This window comes from Seriola lalandi, unplaced genomic scaffold (genome assembly GCF_002814215.2).
Source record: "Seriola lalandi dorsalis isolate HSWRI2012SDOR001 ecotype SW California unplaced genomic scaffold, Sedor1 jcf7180002054291, whole genome shotgun sequence".
NCBI classification, from domain to species: domain Eukaryota; kingdom Metazoa; phylum Chordata; class Actinopteri; order Carangiformes; family Carangidae; genus Seriola; species Seriola lalandi.
The window spans coordinates 254,264-276,603 of record NW_019524844.1 but is presented as its reverse complement, the minus strand read 5'-3'; the positions used below and the strand labels follow the sequence as shown (position 1 = coordinate 276,603).

The following is a 22,340-nucleotide window of genomic DNA, read 5'->3' as shown; positions in this document are numbered from 1 at the left end:
GCTTTGCTCTTTATTAAAGAAAATGATTGTGCGAGGCTTGACGTATATGAGATGTGACATGATAAATAATAGAGTGTATTGTGGATGCATTAGAGATAGATACAGTAAGATACATAAAGAGGCCACCTGCCTGCAGGACACTGAAAGCTGTATTCAAATAAACATTCAGCACTGTGCTCTGTCTGAAAGCCTCCTGGCTGCAGCCTCCTTAAAATCATTTATTCGATACAAGTACTGCATTCATCATAGAGTTAAAAACTGAACTACAAATCTCCCAACCAGAAAGAAATCCTCAAAGTCTGATAAAGAAAAAAAAATCAATCATATAAAAATAAACATTAGCATTTAGTGAGAAATATTTCTTTTGCCTTTCCAAGAATGCATTTTTAAAGACAAGACAATGAGCAGGAAATTGCAACTGAAAATTGGGAGTCATAGTCATGGAAACTGATCTCACTAGAGACCAAACAACAGTACTTGTAGTTTGTTGAAAGAACAACTGACTGTATTTTTATGAACTGCAATGTCTTGCTGGCGGTGAGAGTAACTACTATCCTCTAGCAAAGGTGTAAAGTAGCTTGACATTGTAACATTCAAAGATGTGGAGGGTGGCATCAACAGCACATGTGACTTTTTAGGTTTTAATCTCTTAAATTTGACCAAACTTGGTAGATCAGAAAAGCAGTCATATGGGTCATTTGGTATTTTTGCATTGACAAGTGACCTGTTTTGTCTGTTTAGGTGTGAGGAAACTACAAACTCATAGTCTTCTTGGTCTACATCTGAAGCAATCTGTTCTAAGGTTTTCAGACAGCTCTTTAATATTCATAAGATGCATTAAAAAATATCTATACTGCATGCAAAGTGCCTGATTTCATCCTGAACCTTTAAACAAGGTTGTACCAAAACCTTCTACTGTCCCCTTGAACCTCTTTCAAGTGTTTTACCTCATTTTAATGTTTTCATTTTTTTTACAGCTTTATCCCAGAACCTCTGTGGAATTTTGCAGAGATCTCATTCATATAATATGGTTTCCACTCTTACTCCTGAGTAAGAAATATGTCATAATGTCATGATTGGGTTTATACTGTTGTTTTCGTTTGTAAGACTTACAATACAGTCAAACAGTCATGTTTTTTTTATTAGCAAATCTGTGACAAGCGCTCTTCAGTGACTCTGCTCACTTTCATAAATAATTGGAGGGACACATTTTTGAGTCAGCTCAGCAAATCGTGATGTCACACCGTCCTCATTTTTAGACTTTATGTTTTATCCTACACGGCTGCATAGTGGCTTGGAGGTTAGCACTGCCACCTTCAGCGTAATAATCCTGTGTTTGAACCTCTTTTAAATTTGTATGTTCTTTCTTTATGTTTGTTGATCTCTCCAGTTTCTTCCAACAGTCCAAATAAAATGCAGGTCAGGTGAACTGGTCGCTCTAAACTGTCTTCAGGTTTGAATGTGGTTGTTACATACTGCAGAAGAAGTGACTACACACCAGAAGTCTATTTAATGTCCCTGATGCAGGGGATTAACCTCCTAAACAAAATGAGTAGAAATAGGATGAGCACATTACACTGTTTTGTGAAAATCTATAAAGTGGCAATCTGTTAATGTTGCTCCACTAAGACAATTTGTGATTTGAACATACCATCAGATGCCAACAGCAGACAGCAGAACAGAAACCACATATAAAACTTCCATTAAAATACAGATTTTCTTCTTGTGACATTTAATTTCACAATTAAAATTAAATGGCAGATTGCATCGCTTTAATTTAGCATCATCATGCCTTCTGCTGTTTTCTTCTCCTGAGATGTTTTCATTGTGTTAGTAGTCGTTAGCCTGCAGAGTGTGTTGCTGAAAAACCTCTGTTCTGAGAAAACAGAACATATCCAGAAAGGACGTACAAACAGGAGCTTTTTGTGATGAAGATGTACAAACAATGTCATTGCTGTAAAAAGAAGGAGACACCAATTATGTTTTAACCCCTTTCTGCAGTGTCCCTTGGTATGTGGACGCTGGTGTCTACAATTTTACATGTGAGACGAGATGCTCATTAACCACAACTAAGGTCTTTATCATACAAATATTGGTCTCAAATCTTTTAGCCACTTACAAGCCACAAATGTGTGAAATTATAACCTTATAAGTGCTACATTTGTTAATAAAAGCATCGTCTAACTTTCCTTCCATTTTTATTACAACCGAAAGAGCAAATAATTTCCCTTTCAAAACAACATTCTTCTGCAACACTTGTAAATGTTATTTAATCATCACAATGTGAACAAAGTAGTTTTACTTTGTCATTCATCCACATTATGTGCTAGTAAAAGTCTTTGATTTGTGTGTTGGAGTTTCAGTTATTTTTTGTCTTTTTTATTTGTTTGGCATGATGCAATATTTCTTGCTGAGAACTAACGCAGCAGAGTCATATGCAAAATACAGCATATTTTGTAAAAATATGTCTTTTGTAATAAAAAACTAAGTCAAGTTGATGATGTAGATAATTATCTGCAGCAACAGATGGTAGTTTTGCTGAGATCTCCAAACAGGATCAAGTCCAAAATGTTGTTTCCTTCATTATGAATAAAACTTCACTTCATTGCATGGTCTGTCTAATTTTGTTTTACAGCAGGTTTAAAAAATGATGAGTCCTGTCTATGTAGTGAACATTTTATGGCATATGTGCTCTTCATGTCTTTGTCGTGAGGTTATGATGGGAAAACATTATGTAAGAGTAAAGAGTCTATGTGACTCAGCTGGAAAGAGCAAAGTGTTATCACCCTCAAGAGTTCAATAAATATAGAGTTCAATAAAACACGGGGGTCAATAACTGTAACTACTGTCTGCTGCTCTGTTGAAAGCACTTTCCATTAAGTGATAAAAATTTGCAGAGAGTAAGTAAAGTAAGCTGTTTAATATATTACAATAGAAATCTATGCATTTTTGCTGCCTGTCTAGAATTATCTTACCCTCCAAATGATCCCGTTTCTCCATAAAAGAGGGCGGGGTATAGACACTTGTCTGCTTTGAAAAGAATCTGGGGGTGTCTTTGTTTTTCATTCTACATCATTTTGATTTGGAGTTCAGCATTTGCTTTTCCCAAAGACATGGCCTGATCATGTATTGTACATGATCAGGCCATGTCTTTCTTCAATTATACTTCCAACAATAATTACATTCTTACTTATAGTCTTTTACTCATTGCAATAGAAAAGCAGGAGGTTTGTGGTGGAGATTACGTAGCTTGATGAGTGTCACTGAAAAGAAGAAGACTACTAATGTTAACTTCAGCAGACTCAGTGTTGTCTTCACTATCAACGATCTCTGCTGGCATTGGAAACCGTTGTCACAGTGTCAAAGTGGTACTGTTGTGCTTGTTAGTTCTTTTTGAGGAGGAACGCATCAGCTGCAGTGTAGCCTATGATGTAGCAACAGTGGCTATGTGCGCAGGCTCTGTAGCTATGTTATAACCCCTTAACACAGTAATAAATACAGTCTCTGCAGGTGTAACAAACCATTAAGTGGCAGCTCCATAGGGTTTCGTAAATGTTTGGCTTTACATAACTTCCTGTTTTGAACTCTGATATTTATTCAAAGTTCTGTGTATTATCTAATGTAAAGCTTACTCTGCATTGTGTTAATGTGTGCTTTCCTTTTGTTTGTGTGTAAAGACATGTTCCTGCATGGGTCATGCATGTGAGAGTGAGAGTGTGGTTTTGCATCTCATTATAGTTAAGTGGTCCCTCGTCACGTTTTGATCCTCAGAAGCCGGCTGTGGTCCTGGCATCATACCAATTTGTTGCTCTTCCCTCATTCATCATATTTTACAACACGTGTCGCAAACTGTTGCTGTTCTAAAGCCCCTATAATGAGCACTTCAATTGCAAAACTGCTTTTGTAAACAACGATCAAGACACAGCTCTAAGATCTGTCTTCCCCCGCCCGTCATTCTCTGTCTCTGTCTCCCTCTTGTCTCTTTGCAGGGGAAAAGGAATAAGCCTGGGGTGGAGGCTGCCAGCTCTCCAGATTCTGTCCGAGGTCGAGGGGAAAATAAAGCCATCAAGTAGGTGTCAGGGAGGGTGTAGATGAAGGCATATGGAAATGATCCATGATGCAGTGATAGTATCACATTTTAACAGCCATTTCTGATTGGAAAGCTAATCTTGTAGCTCCCTACATGAGCAGAAATGTCCACGCTGAAATGATGTCCTCGAGACAGGGTTATGTTTCTCATTTATCAAAGAGGCTGAATCTTACAACCGCTTAACAACACAGTGTAGGAAGGTTACTTGTATATTCTGTCTGTATAAATCAAATGTTGGATAATGGATGAATAAGATTTACCTTAAAATGACATATTTGAAAGAAATGTCTGGACATAATGGTCTACACAAAATTACAATGAAATCAGTTTGGAATATACAAAAAAAATAGCAAAGCACAAACATTCAAAATCTACATCTTATCTACAACTTAGTGTTGAAAACAGTCAATTCTGAATATTCACAACTATATCTTTCTTTAAAATAGTTGTGAACTTGAACTATTTGTTGTTTATGTCAGTCAGTCATTTATTACTATTTTACTATTATTTTACTTACAGATTTCATTATCTGAGTTCATATTCAGTGTGTGTTTTCAGTAACCTGTTGTTAATACTGACTTTTCTGCCTCCTCTTTTTTATTTGTTTCCCCATCCCTGACAGAGTGCTAAAGCCTGCAGGTCACTTCTTTTTTTCTCCATTCTGGATGTTTTATCAAGCACTAATATTTCATCCTATCAGGATCATTACAACACTTATCTTAAACTCTTAAACTCTTTACTTAAGCTTTTAATTTAAAAAACCATGTGACAAATGTTACACTAATTTCTTATGAAGTATTCAGTATCCATGTTTTAAGACCTGTGCGCAGATTTACAATACAACTTTATAGGCATTGACATTATCACATTTCTCCTATATATTAACACTCTGCCTGACCTTTAGAGTTATGAGACACTATTTTAACTTTGATCTTTTTATGGTGGTTTTCCTCTGCCCTGTTTCTCAGCACTTCTCTCAGATGTCATGTTTTGCTTCTTTATAACTGTCCTTGATTGTTTGCTGCTCTTACCTGTCTCACCTTTCTCTATCTCCCCGCCACAGTGATCTAGACAGAGACTTTTGGAATAACAATGACAGCAGCAATGTGCAACAGAGGTGGAGCTCCTACCCGCCCAAGGAGTTCCTCTTAAACATGTCTCCCTATGCTCCCTACGGAGACCCTCGCCTCACGCCCAAGTGAGTCTCAGTCATGGCTGGTAAGGGACCCCTCTATCAGGGCAGGGCTGTAGTGAACAGGGGCCTGTGTACACCTTGAAAACCCCCCACAAAACTGTATGACTGGTTGACATAATAAAGTAGGACATTATTTGCAAGGTAAAGATTTCTTGCACGCCAAATCAGTGAGTCGGCTAATTGTGTGCATAAGCACCTGGCATATAACACACAAAATACTCTGAATCAAAGCCAGCGGTTGATCAATAGATCCCTCTGAGCAGTGAAAAGGTCAGATTTGATAGCCCAAAGGGGGGGAAGAAGGCCTCATTTTGTAACACTGTCTGGCCACATGTCTTTTAACAGAAGTCTCCTCTCATCCCTGGTAATCCTCATGTTTTTGCATTCAGGCATGTCCTCAGTGAGGTGGTGTTTAGTATGCACTGCTGGCCATGCAGCACCTGATAGAGATGTGCAGCACCATCCCTCAATATTGCTGATTCCTAGGACTGCCCAAACATTGACAGAAATTACGGCTATTTTCCAAATGATCGCTTTTACATAAAAAAACAGTGTTCATGTCTGACAAAAGCCATACAGAATGAGTTGATATGTCCTATTGAAAACACAAATCAGGCTTTAAATAATGGCTGTTTATGAGAGAAGAATCCAGAGAGAATATAAATTAGATACGACCCTCCTTTATCATACTATCTGGATTTTGCAGTAAAAACTCAAAACACAGGACAATACATCAGGAAAATAATATTTTATTATTTATTATTTATTATTATCACATTATTTTTCACAGTGTAAAATGGTGTACAAGTACAAAGGTTTGATAGGTCCTTTCCCCACAGCCCTGCTAGACTCATCAGACCCTCTTTACCTCTCACCTGCAGCCCATGGGGTGTTGCCATGGAGATGGACAACCCTCAGAGAGCAGATCTCACTGTTTCACCTGAACCTTTTGGCCCTTTATACAATCCAGCCTCTCAAATCCATGTAACAAAGTATTCAAATCTGCTCCACAGGATAGTGTGGCAGACTTGATTTAAACACATACTTACCTGAGCCAATGGGGTTTCCACAGAGGGTTGACTGTTGTTTTATTGTTTGTTTTTCTAATGTGTTAGCCTGAAAGAATCGTTGCTTTCTGGCAGAGAGTTAGTTGAGAGGATCAACACCAGTCTCATACAGTAGCTTTCATTAAATATGAAGCAACCAGTAGCCACTTAGCTTAGCATAAAGACAGGAAAGCGCTAGCCTGACTCTGTCCAAAAATGAAAAAAAAATCCGCCTGCCTGCACCCCTAAAGTTTAACACCTTTATATCTTGTTGATTTAATCTGTGCAAAAACCACAGTGTAAAAATGACAATTTGCTTTGTTTTATATGTGGGTTATGGCCAAGAAATAGTCAAAAGCATAACCAACAGTATTCATTGTTTTTTTTAAATAGATAAAGCAAAGAAAATTCAACTTGCTAATTAGTGAGTTATAAAGTGTTGATAGACAGATTTTGAATAGCGAAATTGAATTTCCTTGTGTTTCCACTGTTTGTGCTAAGCTATGCTAACTGACAGTTGGCTGTAGCTTCATATTTGACAGTCAGCTGTGAGACTGGTTTCACTCTTGTCATCAACTCTCCACAAGAAAGCCAATGTGTTTAATGTGTTGGTTTCTTTTCCACTTTTTTTTTTCTTTTTTTTTTTGTGCGTGTGGAGTTGTTATATGTATTTATTCCTCTCACCTCTCACTCTGTGTTTTCTGCTCATTTGTTGTCACTACTCCCACTATCTCTCATAGTACTGTAAGTGCTTTGAGGCCGCCTGATAGCCCTCCTGAGTCTAGTCAACTGAGCCCTGTTCTAAAAATAGGGACACTGTATCCGTCGTGTGCAGTACAACAATTAAGTGTTTGGATGGTAAAACGTCTGTTTCATATCAGCTTCCATTCCATCACTTATGCATCTCACATGTCACTGAGGCATTAAGTGAACCTGTTTATTCTTATCCTCTCTAATTACATCTCACTTGACTCTTTCAAAACCACAGGGAGATCAATTACTCTGTATCTGTGCAGTGATGTTGAAATTATTGTAAAATCAGTGAGCAGCAGTGATTGTTGTGATTGCAGTGCATTATATTATTGACTTAACTATTTATATTTAAATGACAATTAATAGGTGGCATTTCTGAGATATTTGATAGCAGATTAGTGAGTCAACCATTTCTTACTCCTTACCGTTGAAATAAAGATACTTTAAGGCAGGTAAAGCAAGTTTGTTTATCACCTTTCAAACTCAGGCAATTCAAAGTGCTTTACATTAGGTGAAAGAAATGCATTGGAAAATAGATTTTAAGAACAAATAGAATAAAACTGGAATATTAAAATACACAGGAGAACAGCAGAGTTTTTAGGATATTGATTAGTCATATGTGAGACTTGTGTGTACAGTGTTGAACAAAACAGTTGCCCAGCCACAACGTATCTCATGGTTCCCTACACTTAATGTCTAAATGTTGTTGAAGACGTCATCCTGGTGTGCAGCTGTGTGTTGTGTGATTTGTCCTCAATCAGTGGAAGGTCCCTGCACTGAAGTCGTCGTTCTGTCTGTACTCGTCTCTGTGACGTCTAAGTCTCGGTCAGCTGGGGTGGGCAAGGTGGCATGATGAGAAATAATGGAGTAATTATATGAAAATACTCTATTTTCCTGCAGAAAATACTTGTAAGCCATGTGAAACATTTTACACAAAGTCACATTAGATATTTAAATGCTATTGTTTTCATCATGAGCTGCAGGTGAGTTTCTGTGAGATTACAGAGACATTAGTGTTCTGTTCTCATCACCTCCATCTGCAGTCTTGAAAGATGATGCATTTGCATCATTACTCAGCTATTATGCCTAATTCACAGAGCCAGCAGGCTGGTCATTGCTGTCCCCCTGTGTGGAGTGAAATGGGGCAGACCTGCTGCATCTCTTGGCCCATTTCTCACTTTAGACATTTCCAAAAACAGATTGTTGTGGTTTGTGTAACTGCAATAACAAAAAGTTCCCTATAGGAATTGCCAGTATCTTGCCAGTATACCTGAGTGCATTGGGCATTATATGTTATCCTAATAAATGATTTACAGTCGGTAACCTTATCTGTTGGCCCTCAATTTTTGTGCAGTTTTGAACAGAACTATTGTTTGTTGTTTATCTCAGTCAAGTGTCCAAAGAGCAAAACAACTGTGCTCTCTAATTTACTCACTACACATTAAATGTCAGCTCAGACCTCTTCGCTGCTTAATTTACAGTGTCTGGTTGACCAGCAGCTTTTCTTCCAAGTTCTTATTGTATGCTGGACACTTGTGGCTGGACCGAGTGTCCAGAAAGTGTCTTTGACTAACTTTACTGATGATACTTTTGCTCTCCGGCTCTGTACGTCTGTGCGTCTGTCTCTCGTCTGTTCATCTCTCTCTCTCTTCTTTCTATCCTCTCTTGGTCCTTTTCTTCGTGTCTGTCCGTGTTTCTTTGTCTCTGATCCACCCCACCGTTCCTCCCAGTGGGGCTGTGGATAAGGGTGGGCAGGGCGGTGCTGGACCCTCACCGGGGGCCAGTGACAGCGGGGGTGGTGCGTGCTCTGGGAGTGGGGCGGGGCCCAGTCGCAGTGACAGCGTTCGAAGCATGGTGACGGGGGGCAGCAAGGCCGGGCGCTGGCAGACGGTCCAGAGCCACATGCATGCCGGAGGCCTGCGGTTTGGCAAGTGAGTGGCGCATGGTGACAGGGGGCACGCATGAGGGAATACAGTGGGCACAAGAAAAGCATGGTGTGGATATCAAGGAAGAGTGTGAGTTTGTAAAGGCATCATGAATGATACTGTTGCATGTACTCTCAAACATGAAGATTAAGCTATTTTTGACATGTGCAGATGAAGATAATGTAAAGAAGGCCTCTGCTTTGCAGAGTGTACCTGTGATGTATGAGAAACCCTTGAAGTGTCTTGACTACAGAGAGCTTCCTCACTCATAAACAAATAGCAATTTTATGTCAGCTGCCAAAATATCCACCAGCTGATGTGAGGACAGTCTCGTACAAAGTGAATCCACACAGTCACACTGTTCCTCTGCAGGCTCCAATTTACTGAAGGCTGTGACAGTTTTAAGAATTTCAAACGAGACAGATGCTCACAGAAGATCTTCAGAAATAGCTTGTTTATTCATCTGATGGAACAGCTTTTTAAACTCAGAGTGAGTTGTTGCATAAACAGCAGGTGAGCAGTTTTATCAGGCAAGTGATGCAAATGAAAGCCTTTCCTACAACATGGCTGAATGCAACATCATTTAACCAAAGTTTGCTTTGTATCAACCTCTGCAAAGAACTGAGATTTAGATTTTTGCTTTAGTTCTGCAATTAGGTTTGTACAACAACCTGTCGAACTGCAGGTAGCAATCACATCAAGTCACTGTTGGTAATACTAGAGCCAGATGATATTCAATATGATCGACTGATGGTGTAAACAACATTGATTGGTAATAAAAATTATGAGACGTGACCAATGAAAAATGAAAATAACCAAGATTAAGTATTGTGGATAACCACAAATACTTTATACTTTTGTATTGCAGGTTGTTTAAAGCAAAATTGCTTGATATTCTTTTAATTAACTCAAATGACAAATATCAATATCTTGTGACCCCTTCATCCCAGTATGTAATGAATAATTGAATAATTGTTAGAGCTCTGAAATGGTGAAAGTAACAAGTTTATCAGAAAGAAATACCAATGATGATAGATAATCTGACAAAATGCATTGTTTTGTGTAGCACACAGATTTACATTTAAAGCCTCTGGTGTACAGCAACTCTTATCTTGAAAACTCTGGCTGGCTGAACCCAGCACACAAATCACACAAGCTGGAAGTAACACCACCTTCGCAGAGCAAAATGACTGCTGTAAACAAGCCAGCCGGGAGTGATAAGGTCAGAGCCTAGAGGCCACTTTCAACTCCATTAATGCTCTGTATTCAAATAAGAATCTTTCCCATGCATATGAGTATAAAGTCGTTGGTTGGTGAAAAGCTGTATGTTTTTGGAAAATGCCAGCAGCACATTAAAGAGACTAATGAATAATAAATATAAGATCTCTGTATGTAAATCGTAGCCCGGATAATCAAACAGCCTTTTGTACTCTATGGCCTAAACGGTTAATTCATTAAATACTGAGAAAAACAGCTGAATAGATTCTTGTGTAGCCTGATGTTTCATAGTTAAAGTCATTCTACCATTCAGTCAGTCATTGTTAGCCAACTTTTGACCAACTTTCTAACTACATGACCTATTAGACTTGCAATAGAGTACATGGACACTTGATCTTCAGTTCCCTTGTCATATTATTCTTCACTCCTGTCACTCTTCTGTTTTGCTCCCTTTTTACTCCCTTAAAATCTATCTGAATTTCCATTTCTCCTCTGGAATTGGTTTCTATTTTGGGGCATTTACCTCAACCTCCTCACTGTCTCTCTTCCACTCTTCCTCTTTGATTCTTCACTGGTGGCTTTTTTTTTTTTTTTTTTTTTTTTTTTTTTTTTTTTTTTCTGGCCCTAATTAAATAATCATTCAAGGTTCATAGTCATCTTAATTGACTTTCAAGCAAGAAAAAATGTGAGAATGGCCCTCCAAGCCAGTAACAGGATACAGCTTATACAGAGGGCTCATGCTCAGGGCATATGAATGACTGGTGCTCTACAGACAGTAAAAGATGGACAGTACCTGAAAGCACAAGCAGGTACAACCATCAAGGACGTCACTGTGAGAGAAGGGCTCGGGCTTGGAGAGCCTTTCAGTTTTTCAAATGAGTTAATTCTTTGACAAATTTATGACACTGAACAGACTGGCAAAATGTATGAGCACATGGACTGGCTCCCAGATGTCTGGCCGAATGCCACCATGAATCCAACCAGATATATTGATTTATCATGATGTCAGTTATGATAACGTATTTGTTGGATCCAGAAATGATGTGCAATACAGAGCTTTCTATGTCGCTGGACCTTTTTGACTTATCCTGGCCAAATATTTTGGTTCATATGCTCAGATGTTCAAATAACAATAGTTTCTCTGAAATGTTTTGTTACACTTTCATCCATTTCATTTTACCTCTGTTCACTAGTCCTCATGACACACAACAAGTCTGATTGTCACTCGAGGAACAATATATCATGTGGAGGAAATAACCCTTTCACAATGACCTTGTCAAACAAATTAAAAAATATATAAACAGTAAAAAAAAATATATAAAATTGATCCTTTAAGATCTTGAGTTTATGAATTGATTGGACTATTTCTGTTTTTTAATTTATTTCCAGATTTTTGTGAAGATAAAATTAATGACCTGAAACTCTGTAGTGTAGTTATGACATCTTTAATTTCAAATGGCAAAGTATGAGGAGCCGCTAGGTCTGGAAGTATTTTTCCCCACCATAAATATTCATTTTAATGTCAATTTTTAATGAAGTTTTATTTTAATGATGTCCTTAATGGTTCTCAAGAGAGTCTCCTGGACATTTTTACAATCACATAGGTTTATGTAATGGACATCAGAAGTTATTATTTGAGCTATGTTTCTGAGAAATCTTGTCATTTCCATCACTGTGGTATGACGGATGCCTCTAAATACAATGATACCCATAAGCCTCAGCTGCAGTTGCTATGTAGACAAAGCCAGTGTGAGGCGTGATCAGAGCAAAATCAAATCACATCATTGTTGCCTATGGGAACAAAACACCGCCAAAATTGACAAAGAACAAATTAAAACTAAAGAACATTTTGTCATGTTTTTAAATAGTATTGCTCTCGGCTTCCCGTCACTGTTAGCAGCTCACATAAAAGTTTAAAGCTTGATTGGATATTTCTTATTGAAATGCACCTTAGGAGACATATTTAATGCTTTAGCTGGGTTTTTATATGCACAGACTTGTGCCTTTGACTTTTCATCAAAGAAAAGATACCAGATATTTTTGAATGCAGTTGCTGATCTTTTCTACTAATGATTCAACTTGGAGCTTCATCCGAGTGCTTGGATGTTCTCCAGCTATCCGTCACCTATAATGTTGTTGAGACTTTGACTATCTGGAACCCGAAAATGCTCAAAATACCTTCACCCACTTGGAAAGTCTATAACACTTGTGCTCAACAGAAATACAGCAAACAACTTTAATACATTAATTCACATTTAGTCAGTTAAAATATTATGCACAAGTAAGTAAACATTCTCATCAAAGCCTTTCCTCAGGAAAGACGGCGTGCTATTTGTGAGTGCGTGTGTGTGTGTATATGAGAGAAAACGTGCCTGCATGAGTGCATGTATTTGAGATCTGTCTTGTACTTACTTGATCCAGCATTGCTCTGCTCCTCAGGGGGGCTGTCTCCTGGCTCTCCAGCAGAGTTAGAGCCGAGTTAATACTGAAGAGCGCCGCTAACACAACTCAGGTCCAGGCAGTAAATCCTCCCTCGCAGCATTAGCTCCAGACAGAGCTGTTTAGCACAAGCTTACAGTCATCAGGCAGGGCAGTGATTGAGGGGAGGATAAGGGGTGAAGCATTATTACATGATTGTAAGAGTAGCAGACCGGTAATTAGAGAGCAGACTTAAAGAACAGTGATTGGAGGTGGCGTGGAGATAGATTGATGTGAGGGCTGAGGGCTAAGAAAAGATTAATAGACAGAGGAGATGAAGAGCGGTTGAGCTCGGAAGCAGAAAGGTAAAGAGAAGAGTGGGAGAGGAGCAGACAGGACCTTAGAGAAATACTGGTGCAGGGAAAAGGCAACAAGGCAAAAAGGTAGAAGTAGGTCAGGACTAATTAGGGAGAGAGGTAACGTACAGAAACAATTTAGCGCTGCAGCTGGAGACCAGACTCAAGTTAAGTGATAGTGATACTTAAACTTCAGCTTTAATTTAATTAGACTTAAGCAGAGGCCTGTTTTGACACCAGTCTGGAGAAGAATAATCGAATGTTGACACATTGCATGCCTGTTCAGCCACACACTCGTCCACTGTCTTACAGCAGAAGCTCAAAATTCTATACAGATGTTTAACAGTAATATAAAGCTTTTTGACAACTCTGTTCTTCTTTCTCTCCCTCCTTTCTCCCTCTTTCACTGACCTTCTTTGTTGATTGTTCTCTCTTGATCCTCTCTCCCTTGGAAATTCACTGCGGACACTATGTTCTCACATTTCAATCTGTGCTGTATTTATATATGTTTTTGCCATTTTTATCCTCTCCACATTCCTTTTGAGATCACCATGATTATGTGCATCCAACCTTTCTAAATTCTTTCAAAACATCCTGCCCGGTCCTGTATCTCCCGTGTTATCTCTAACTCCAATGTCTACCTTGTTGTATCCATCTCTTTCCTCTGTGCTCCCATGTGTCTGCTCAGTTTCGGGGACGCTTCCCTCTCCTCTGCTTCCACCCTGGAGCACATCCCATCTTCAGCTGTGGCGCGCCCAAGGCCCCTGGTCCGGCAGCAGAGCCTCCAACAGCCCCTCACTCACCAGCCCCCTCCGGGTCCCAACGACCCCCCAGTCACCTCACAGAGCCTGGGCCAGCTGCACACAGGCCCAGGCGGCGGGGGCCACCGCGGGGGCCCACGGGGGGTCCGGGGGAGTCCGGCTGGAGCCTCCCGGTACAGAGGAGGAGGGGCAGGTCGATCAAGGTCAAATCCAGGCAGCTGGGATCACATGATGGAGCAGATCCGCAACAGAGGGCTGGACGTCAAGTCGTTCTTGTAAGTTTCACGAAGTTTTCTGCTCTTGACAGAGGACACTGTTGAATATGAAGCTGTGGAATGTCTGCTGCTCTTATCATCAGTGAGACAGTGTGGATTACACCCTGACAGTATACAGTATGTAGCACTGCTGACCTCATTTTTAGGTTTTCAGGATAGTTTGATATAATTCACTTGCCTCAGTTGACTCGGTGTTTGCTGAAACTGATTTAGAAAGGTGTTGATTCAGCTTGAATGTCATTTTAGAGGCTGTTCTGTAGTTTGTGGACGTGTTGGAAGAAATATTCTAAATCTTTACTTTCTTTTAAAGTAGAATTTACACCATTAAAAGTTAAAGTCCTGCACACAAACTCTATATTCAAATAAATGTACAGAGGTATTAACTGCAAAATGTACTTCAAAATTAACAGTACTCATTGTAAAGAACAATAGCCCCTGTGGGAGCTAATTTTAATTATTTTATATGTTGTTTGTTAGTTAAACTATAACAATGCATCACGTTTTATGATATTGTAAATTATTTTTGTACATAGAAATTTAATATATAAAGTAAATGGTAAAGAAATGGTATGGTAAAACTGTGAAATGAATGTAGGGGAGTAGAAATATGATGTAGCATAAAATGGACATACTCAAATAGTGCTCTAACTACTCGCTTGATAGTATAGTTACAGTTAGCCAAGATCATTATAGTTATATACGACACCAACGCTTTCCGATCCATCCACTACTGAAAAGGGCAGCTGATTGTTTGAGGTGCAGAGCGCAGAGAGCTCTCCTCCTCCACTTGACTTGAATGATAGATTACAGATGATGTGCTCTACAAAGCAGCCTCACGTAAACACCCCCTCCCCTCCTTACCATGAACATAAACACTCACACACATCCACACACAAGGCTGTGTGCTCCTGTACTTTTTGCGTGTCTTCCCATTAACAGTGTCTCCAGGCCAGTGACCTCCCTGCCTATGTGAATCATCATTCAAATAAGGGCTGCGCACATATACAGGGAGGTGGTATCACCCATTGCCCCTGTCCTCATGAATCTCACTGGGACCAAACACATCAGTTGTTGACCCTGGGGGGAGGGGATAATACTGTGGGGAGTGGGAATATTATGCGTTTGCGATCAGTGGGGTATGAACAACCAAATGCGGCAGTTTCACCTTCCGTGTGTCCACGCCTGTCACACAACGTGGCGACTGAGCCGCGCCGCTTATGTTTCTGATCAATAGAGCTGGTGTAGGAGCTAATGATATCAGTGCCCTTCGGTTGGAGTGCGCGTGTCTTTTTTTGGTCGTCTATACAAATCCATTCGCTTTATTGATGAGCCTCATGTTGGTGCTGTTTACACATCCCCGGTGGGTTGCTGTCTCTCAAGTGCTAATGTGTTCCTCTTGTTTTCGATATTGCTTCAGCAAACACCTCTTGTTAATGCTCTACAGAAAGTGCATGCAGGCTGAGAAAAGACATCAGAAATGTGAGATATGGAGAGATGAGGGGAAGATCAGAGGAAAACTGAAGAGAAACAGATAAAATACAAAAATACCATACATTCAAAAAAAGGATGAAGACACCTTATACATTTTTTGATGTGTTTATACCTTGTGGCTATGTGCACAGTTACACATCTGTCATCATCTTTGCAAGATTTAAACCTTTACATTTTGAATGGAGGTCTGATTGCAGCTTCATATTGTAATTTATGAACATTGGCTGTGGTTACACTAGGACCCACCTTCTTTCATTCGTCACCTGCTCAAGATGACATTCAAACCAAAGCAAGACAGATACTAATCCACATAATAAAAACGTAAAATGAAGCTAAATCCTTTTATATCTTAAAATCCTCAGTCAGGTGATGTTATGGGATGCCACAAGTGAGCAAAAACATGTAGGAATTGCCCTTTTAAGAAATTGCCATGGTAAAGAAAATACATAAAGGTTGTCCTTGCACGATATGTTAGAGGCTGTATAAAAAAAGAAAAGAACTTGGTTGAGGCAGAGAAGTATGAGAAGCAAGAATTTTGTACACTATGTGCCTGCACGTGGGTTGTTTTGTGACTGTGAATTACAAGGTTAGTTGTGGGCAAATGTTCATTTATTAAGGTCACTGTTTGCATGGCAGCCTGAATTCCCGGTGCAGCATACTTTAGTAAGATGTAATTTAAATGACTTCAGGCATGTTTGGAGGGAGAGTAACAGCTGAAAATCAACACGATATGTTTCTTTGTTGCAGGTTTTTGTTAAGGCCACCTTAATTTTCATGGATTTCTTTTGCTTTTTCTTCTATGTGTTTCTCTTTTTTTTTTCTGCATGTCATTTATATTGCCTCTATTTTTCTCTCTGAAACAATCCAAACCCCTCTCTAAGGCTTTTGCTTTTCTATACCTGCACATTTATTTTTCCATGAAACAGATGATGATAAAGCCATGGAGGAAACAATAATTCTCTACCTTTCTACTAATGATGCTTATTTTATTTGAACACATTTAATGACTACCACAGCTGCAGTGGATTAAAAAAACCCTCATATGAAATTTAATATATCCCTGTACTTGTAAGAACTCACACTGTTCACTGATACGTTATATAACCTCATATATTTTTACAATGAATTTTAACAAAAAGCATCATTATACAGTATATTATCCCAAGTGTTTTGATTGATACCCTATGCTATAAAAGATTAGATATTAGAAGTGCATGGTTACTCAGATCCATACAACAACATGTCCGTGTTAAAGAAGTAAAGAAAGAATCAACCCACCTTGTGAAAAGTAAACTGGCACCAAAGTCATCGCTTTCAACGGTAGAAACTGCTCAGGCTAATGATACACCATAGAGCACATTAAGTAATGATAGACACAACACATTATCCAAAATGTGAGAATAGGGGCTTTTTAGTAATTCAAAGTCTGGATGTCATTTAGTAGCATACTCTCAATCTTGCATAACTGGTTATGGGAATGGTAAACAAAACATCTGTAGACTTTCTTTCAGCAACAACAGATCTCCTTTTTACTCACTGCTAATGTAGTCTAATTTGCGAATACATAAAATGAGAAACATTTGCCAGATGGTTGAGGGTTGTGCATTAATTATTTGTGTAAGGGAGATTTGCTCGTGGTGGTAATGGCAGATTATGTTTTCTGATGATATGAATTTTATCGGCCAGAGAATAAAACAATACTAACCCTGGATCACTCCTTCTTAGTTACTAGTTGCCTTTAACATCCCCACATGATGCACTGTATGTTAATGTTAACTCTCTTAAATGTCAAAAAATGCACATTAGAGGTCATTTTGGTGCCATTGGTGCCAGTCCACATATGACATATTGAATAAGGGCGACTAAAAGCAAACCTCGCATGAAAATGTGTTGTGCAGTGAAATGCAAAACCATATACTGTAAGTTACCTCTGGATTTTGTTGGTTTATTGCAACAAACCATAATCTACAATGTTTTCCATGTTTTGAATGTGATAATGTTCAATGATGTTAGCATTAATTGGGCTATAAGAAAAAAACGGCATGAAATGCATATACTAAAGTGTTACTTACATGTTAGATTAATAAAGTCTGTTGACTCACTCCATAGCAACAGGTCTGGTTGAGATGCACTGCAATGTAAAGTATAGACTGAGCCTTTGTTAAAATGAAATAGTGACCTCACAACAGTCTACCACCTCTCTCCCACTCTCTCTTTGTACATGCAATGAATGTGTGCTGCGTGTGTTGCTGTGTTTCTGTCACTGCCTGTTTGTGTATTTAATGTGTATGTTGGATTGTGTGTGTGTGTGTGTGTGTGTGTGTGTGTGTCTGTGTGTGTGTCTGTGTGTGTGTGTGTGTGTCTGTGTGTGTGTGTCTGTGTGTTTCTGTCACTGCCTGTTTGTGAATTTAATGTGTATGTTGGATGGTGTGTGTGTGTCTGTGTGTTGTGTGTGTTTCCTTGTGCTTACTTTGTCTACATACCTGTGTGCCCTTGTGATGTCTTGTTTGTCTGTGTGTCCAGTGAGGGGAAGATGGTTGTTCTGTCTCTAGCAATCGGGCTGGCTGAACAGGATGACTTTGCCAACCTCCCAGATCTACAGGAAGCGCCAGCAAGCAAAGAAAATGAAACCACACCAGAAAAGAGGTAATAAAGAGAAAAAGAGAGAGAAGAACAATGTAAGGAATGTGATTAGTTAGGCACAAAAATAAAACAAGTAGCTGTTTGTCAGGACTGTTTATCGCTGTTGTGTTGATGCAGTGGTCTTCACTGTAGCATTACCTTAAATATCAACAGGTCATATTCTGAAATGGTGAAGTCATTTTTACCCCAAAAAATCTGAATAAATCTCAGCTGCTTAATCTGCAGTGTATTCTACTCATAGGATTGTTACGAGAAGAAACACAGAACAGGACTGACTGCACTTTTAATATCACTTTTTCAAAATTGAAAGGATGAATGATTCACTGGCAAAGAAGTTTAAACGCATATTTTAGCCACATGAATATCAAAATGGCTTTATATTTGAGCTGAGGACTGTCATGAGTCCAGATTTCTCTTCTTTTCACTGCCAGAAATATAATTCTGGTGGAAAAATTCTGCCCTATTAAAACCCATCATATGTAATCTACTGATGGTGTAATTATACAGTATGTACATTGCTCCCCAGGCCGTTCAAACCCCCGCACGTCCATACAGCGGACATGACCTTGGTATTCTCAATGGTGGCTATGGCTCTGCTGGATACTGTTATCTTAGTTGGGTCTTCTATCTCTAACCATTATGTCGTTCTATGACTTCCAGCACTGAACTAAGGACTCAGTCTTTTTCTTTTAGTTTGTTTTCCATTTGCCATTATGGTTAGCTTTATATTTTCTCAATTTTTTCATATCACATATCACCACATTTTTCTTTAACTTCACATTTTAGGTCCCTTTCTCCCATTTCTCGTGTCCTCTGTCTCTCCACCCTGACCTTTGTAAGTCTGCTTGTCTGCAGCTCTTTCCTGCTGGTTTGATCTTTGAGTTTTAGGCACAGAAAAAAGGGCACCCTCATTATTTAGAAATAAGGTTCCTCACATGAAACACCCTTCTAAAAATATGCTAATCTCTCATCTACCAGTGATCTCACAGCAGCTATCAGAGACTAACACAGTCTCTTATCTGGCGAACAAAGGACTAAACAGGCTGCCCTGTTATCACGTCAGACTATTTGAGGGATAAAGTGCTTAACCTACTGTTTTGACACTGCTGGGCTGAGCAACAAACCTGGGCGTAGTCCCACATAACCCTGCATGCATTTGTGTTGAGTGTTCTGTTTCTTTCTTGTTTTGTTTTTCAGAAATGCTGTTTTTGAATTCCATTAAATTTCTTAAAATGCACGAAGTTTTCTCAGAACCTCTCTGCAGTGCATCCAAGTGTGCTGTTCTAACTAGGTCATCTGTGAATTTCGGTTGATGAAAAATAGCAGTCTGTCTTGGAAGAAAAGAACATGACAAACGTGCTTTCTTTTTGATGTTATTGAAACAATTATGATAATTTTTATGCCTTCAAAATTCAATTTAAAAATTTCTAAGGGTCAGTCAGAGGATGAGGACCAGCTTACCTTGCTTGTCCCCCCATCATCCGCTCTCCCTCTCTCTCTCTGAGCGGAGGTCTGTCAAGCACCTAACTCTAATCACAGCCAGCCAGTGAGCCTCTACCCAGAGGGGTCGTGTGGGCCAAGTCGTCTAGTGTCCTTCCACAACTAATAACAGCTCTCCATCATCATCTCTGTCCGTCTCTCTCTCATCTCTTTCTCTCTGCAGTTACCCCGTAAGATCCTTGCGCCCGTCTGCTGGCTTGCTCCTGGCTGTTTTCATGGAGGCCAGCAGACTGAGAACGCTGGAACAGGATGATCCCGCCAAGAATATATGTGATAAGACAAGACACTGTCAGACAGTGAAAGACAGACAGAAAGAGTGGGAAACCTTTGCTCTCAGCTTTCTAGAGAAATACGCTACAAGATAAAAATAGAAACTTCCATGGAGGTTTGAGATTCTCTTGGTTTATTAATGAAATCAAATACAGCTCGGAGCACAAATATCTACAAAGACCAGATCTGATAAAAGGGAAATGATAGGATAAAAGCAAAACCAGTGTGCACTGTGTATTAGGTCAGAACTATATTTGTTCAGACAATCCTTCTAAATTTGGATAGTAAACAAGCAGACCGAGAGGCACCCTGTCCGTATCCAACAGCTTTTATATATTTAGACATTTATAATTAAAGCTTTCTAAAAACGTACAAGCGGTAAGCACAACATTTATGTCGTTGTGGCAAACATGATACAGACATTTGCCTATTTACACAACCACCAGACACAGAGCAACATGAGCATTTATTTGGAGTCGTGTTTGTGTTTGATGAACTTAAGTCCAACATCCACTCAATTCTTTTTTCAACTCTGTTTTCGTCTTCACCTGCTCCTGAGAAAAATATTTGTCTGCCAGATGCTCCACTGTGTTCACCAGCTTACTGCCTTTGTCTTTCTGGCGTTTGGTGCTGAGCAGGTATGTTAGGTTTGAACTTTTCCCCTGAAAACAGCTGCCTGCTGCTTCTGGAAACAAGGTTGATGAGAGCAGTGAGACTGAACCAAAACACTAAATTTGTGTTCTAAAACCAAAACAGGGAGTTAAAAGACACTAAAAAGCTTTTTAGCACGAATGGGATCCACAGCGTTCTCTGACATTACACACAGCCATTGACGATATAGAAATATTGGTGCACCTTTAGTATGTTTTTAGGATTGGATCGGTAGTCACTAATCTACATCACAGCTGCTGGGTAAACTGTTGTCAGGAATCATAATTATCTCACAAAACAGAGCAATTGTCTCCGTCATTACACAAATGAAGAGAGGTTTAACTTGATTCATACTGAATGCGAATATGCAATTTGTGAATCAGTGGTGATACACAGGTAGATACTGTCATGGTGTGCACTCAGATGCTGAGAACTGCTCATCAAAGCTTGCAACATGAGAGACGATCTATTTTTACCACCCGTCACTCATTTCAAACCCCAAATACTTGCCCAGCCTGTTTTAGCCTGTTTTATCACAGCTAAATTCATGTGCACTGAGGGTGATACAGTAAAATCTCCTCTGAACAAAATGAGTTTGTTATCACCAGTGTGTTGTGTTGTGTGAGAGGTTTAATGTTAATCTGTGATTTGGGATCCTGCAGCTGCCTTGTATTTATTACATCTTAGAGATCAAATCCCTTAAAACACTAATGCTGTGATCACAGTTAATTATATTATTGTCAAAGGAGACATTTTCTTCTGAGCTGATGCGTTAGCCACAGACAAACCAGTGGCTTTTTTGTCTGTGTTAAGTGAAAGGTCCTCTAATCTCTTTTGTTTTTTGTTATGTGAGTCAGTTTGGGTCACTGTGGTGGACTGGGTATAATCACCCACCTGCAGATGACCATAATGGAAGCTCTAAAGCTGTTTGCGTTATTACCATCTCAGAAAGCTGTTGTTGCATGGCAGAGCTGCATCTTAATGAGCTTCGAGATTCACCACACACTGAGACGCAACAGGGAAATAAATATGAATAAACCCAAAAGAGCTCAATGGCCCTGCACAACCTGCACTCTGAATGTTGAGTTGGTAAAAGCTGTAAAATGTGCAACGGTGTCTGAAATGGAGCGTGTCAAAGACCGCTTGCATTCAATACAAGCCAAGACTGTGTTGTGCCCACACAAACTGTCAGTGATGGGACATTCAAATTAAGTGGGGATCACCTAATATATTTCCAACACAACATAGTGCTGCACATTTAATTGTACATAATCCTGTTTTTCTTTCACAGTGCAGAATGGCATACTTTTAAACCGCATAATTTCAGCTCTTGCTGCAAGTCCCAGTCTGTACAATAAGGGCTGTCTGTGCAGTTGACCATTAACAACCTTTAAATGAGCAACATGCACCAGTGTTACCACAAAAAGTATTTGCTTGAGAAGCTGGAAGCTCCAGTGGGAAGGAAAGAGAGAAACCTTGCAAACATAATCTCACAATGAATAAGAGGAGGACTCAGTATTCCTCCTCTCCCACCCTTTACCAGGTTTCTTCTGTTTCTTTGGAAAATGTGATGCTTGGCTTTAAGACTGGTTACTGTTTTATTTGCAGTCTGTACAGTATAAACAGAATATACAGAAAAATGCCTAATGAAGGTCATTGTATCAAAAGGTAGCTATTTAAAGCTGCGTTCATCCATAATTGTATATTAAAGGCAAACTAAATGACTATGTGTAATGTGAAAGGCATCA

At 39.3% G+C, this 22,340-nt stretch overlaps 1 protein-coding gene across 1 annotated transcript in view; it reads left to right on the top strand.

Moving 5' to 3' along the window:
• syt7b (synaptotagmin VIIb) overlaps positions 1 to 22,340 on the top strand; it is a 92,170-nt gene that overhangs the window by 47,246 nt on the left and 22,584 nt on the right. Inside the window, exons 3-7 of the mRNA XM_087173908.1 lie at positions 3,990 to 4,069; positions 5,154 to 5,288; positions 8,815 to 9,015; positions 13,690 to 14,037; positions 18,052 to 18,174. Coding sequence (XP_087030034.1) covers positions 3,990 to 4,069; positions 5,154 to 5,288; positions 8,815 to 9,015; positions 13,690 to 14,037; positions 18,052 to 18,174 — 887 coding nt within the window. The remainder of the gene's footprint in view (positions 1 to 3,989; positions 4,070 to 5,153; positions 5,289 to 8,814; positions 9,016 to 13,689; positions 14,038 to 18,051; positions 18,175 to 22,340) is intronic.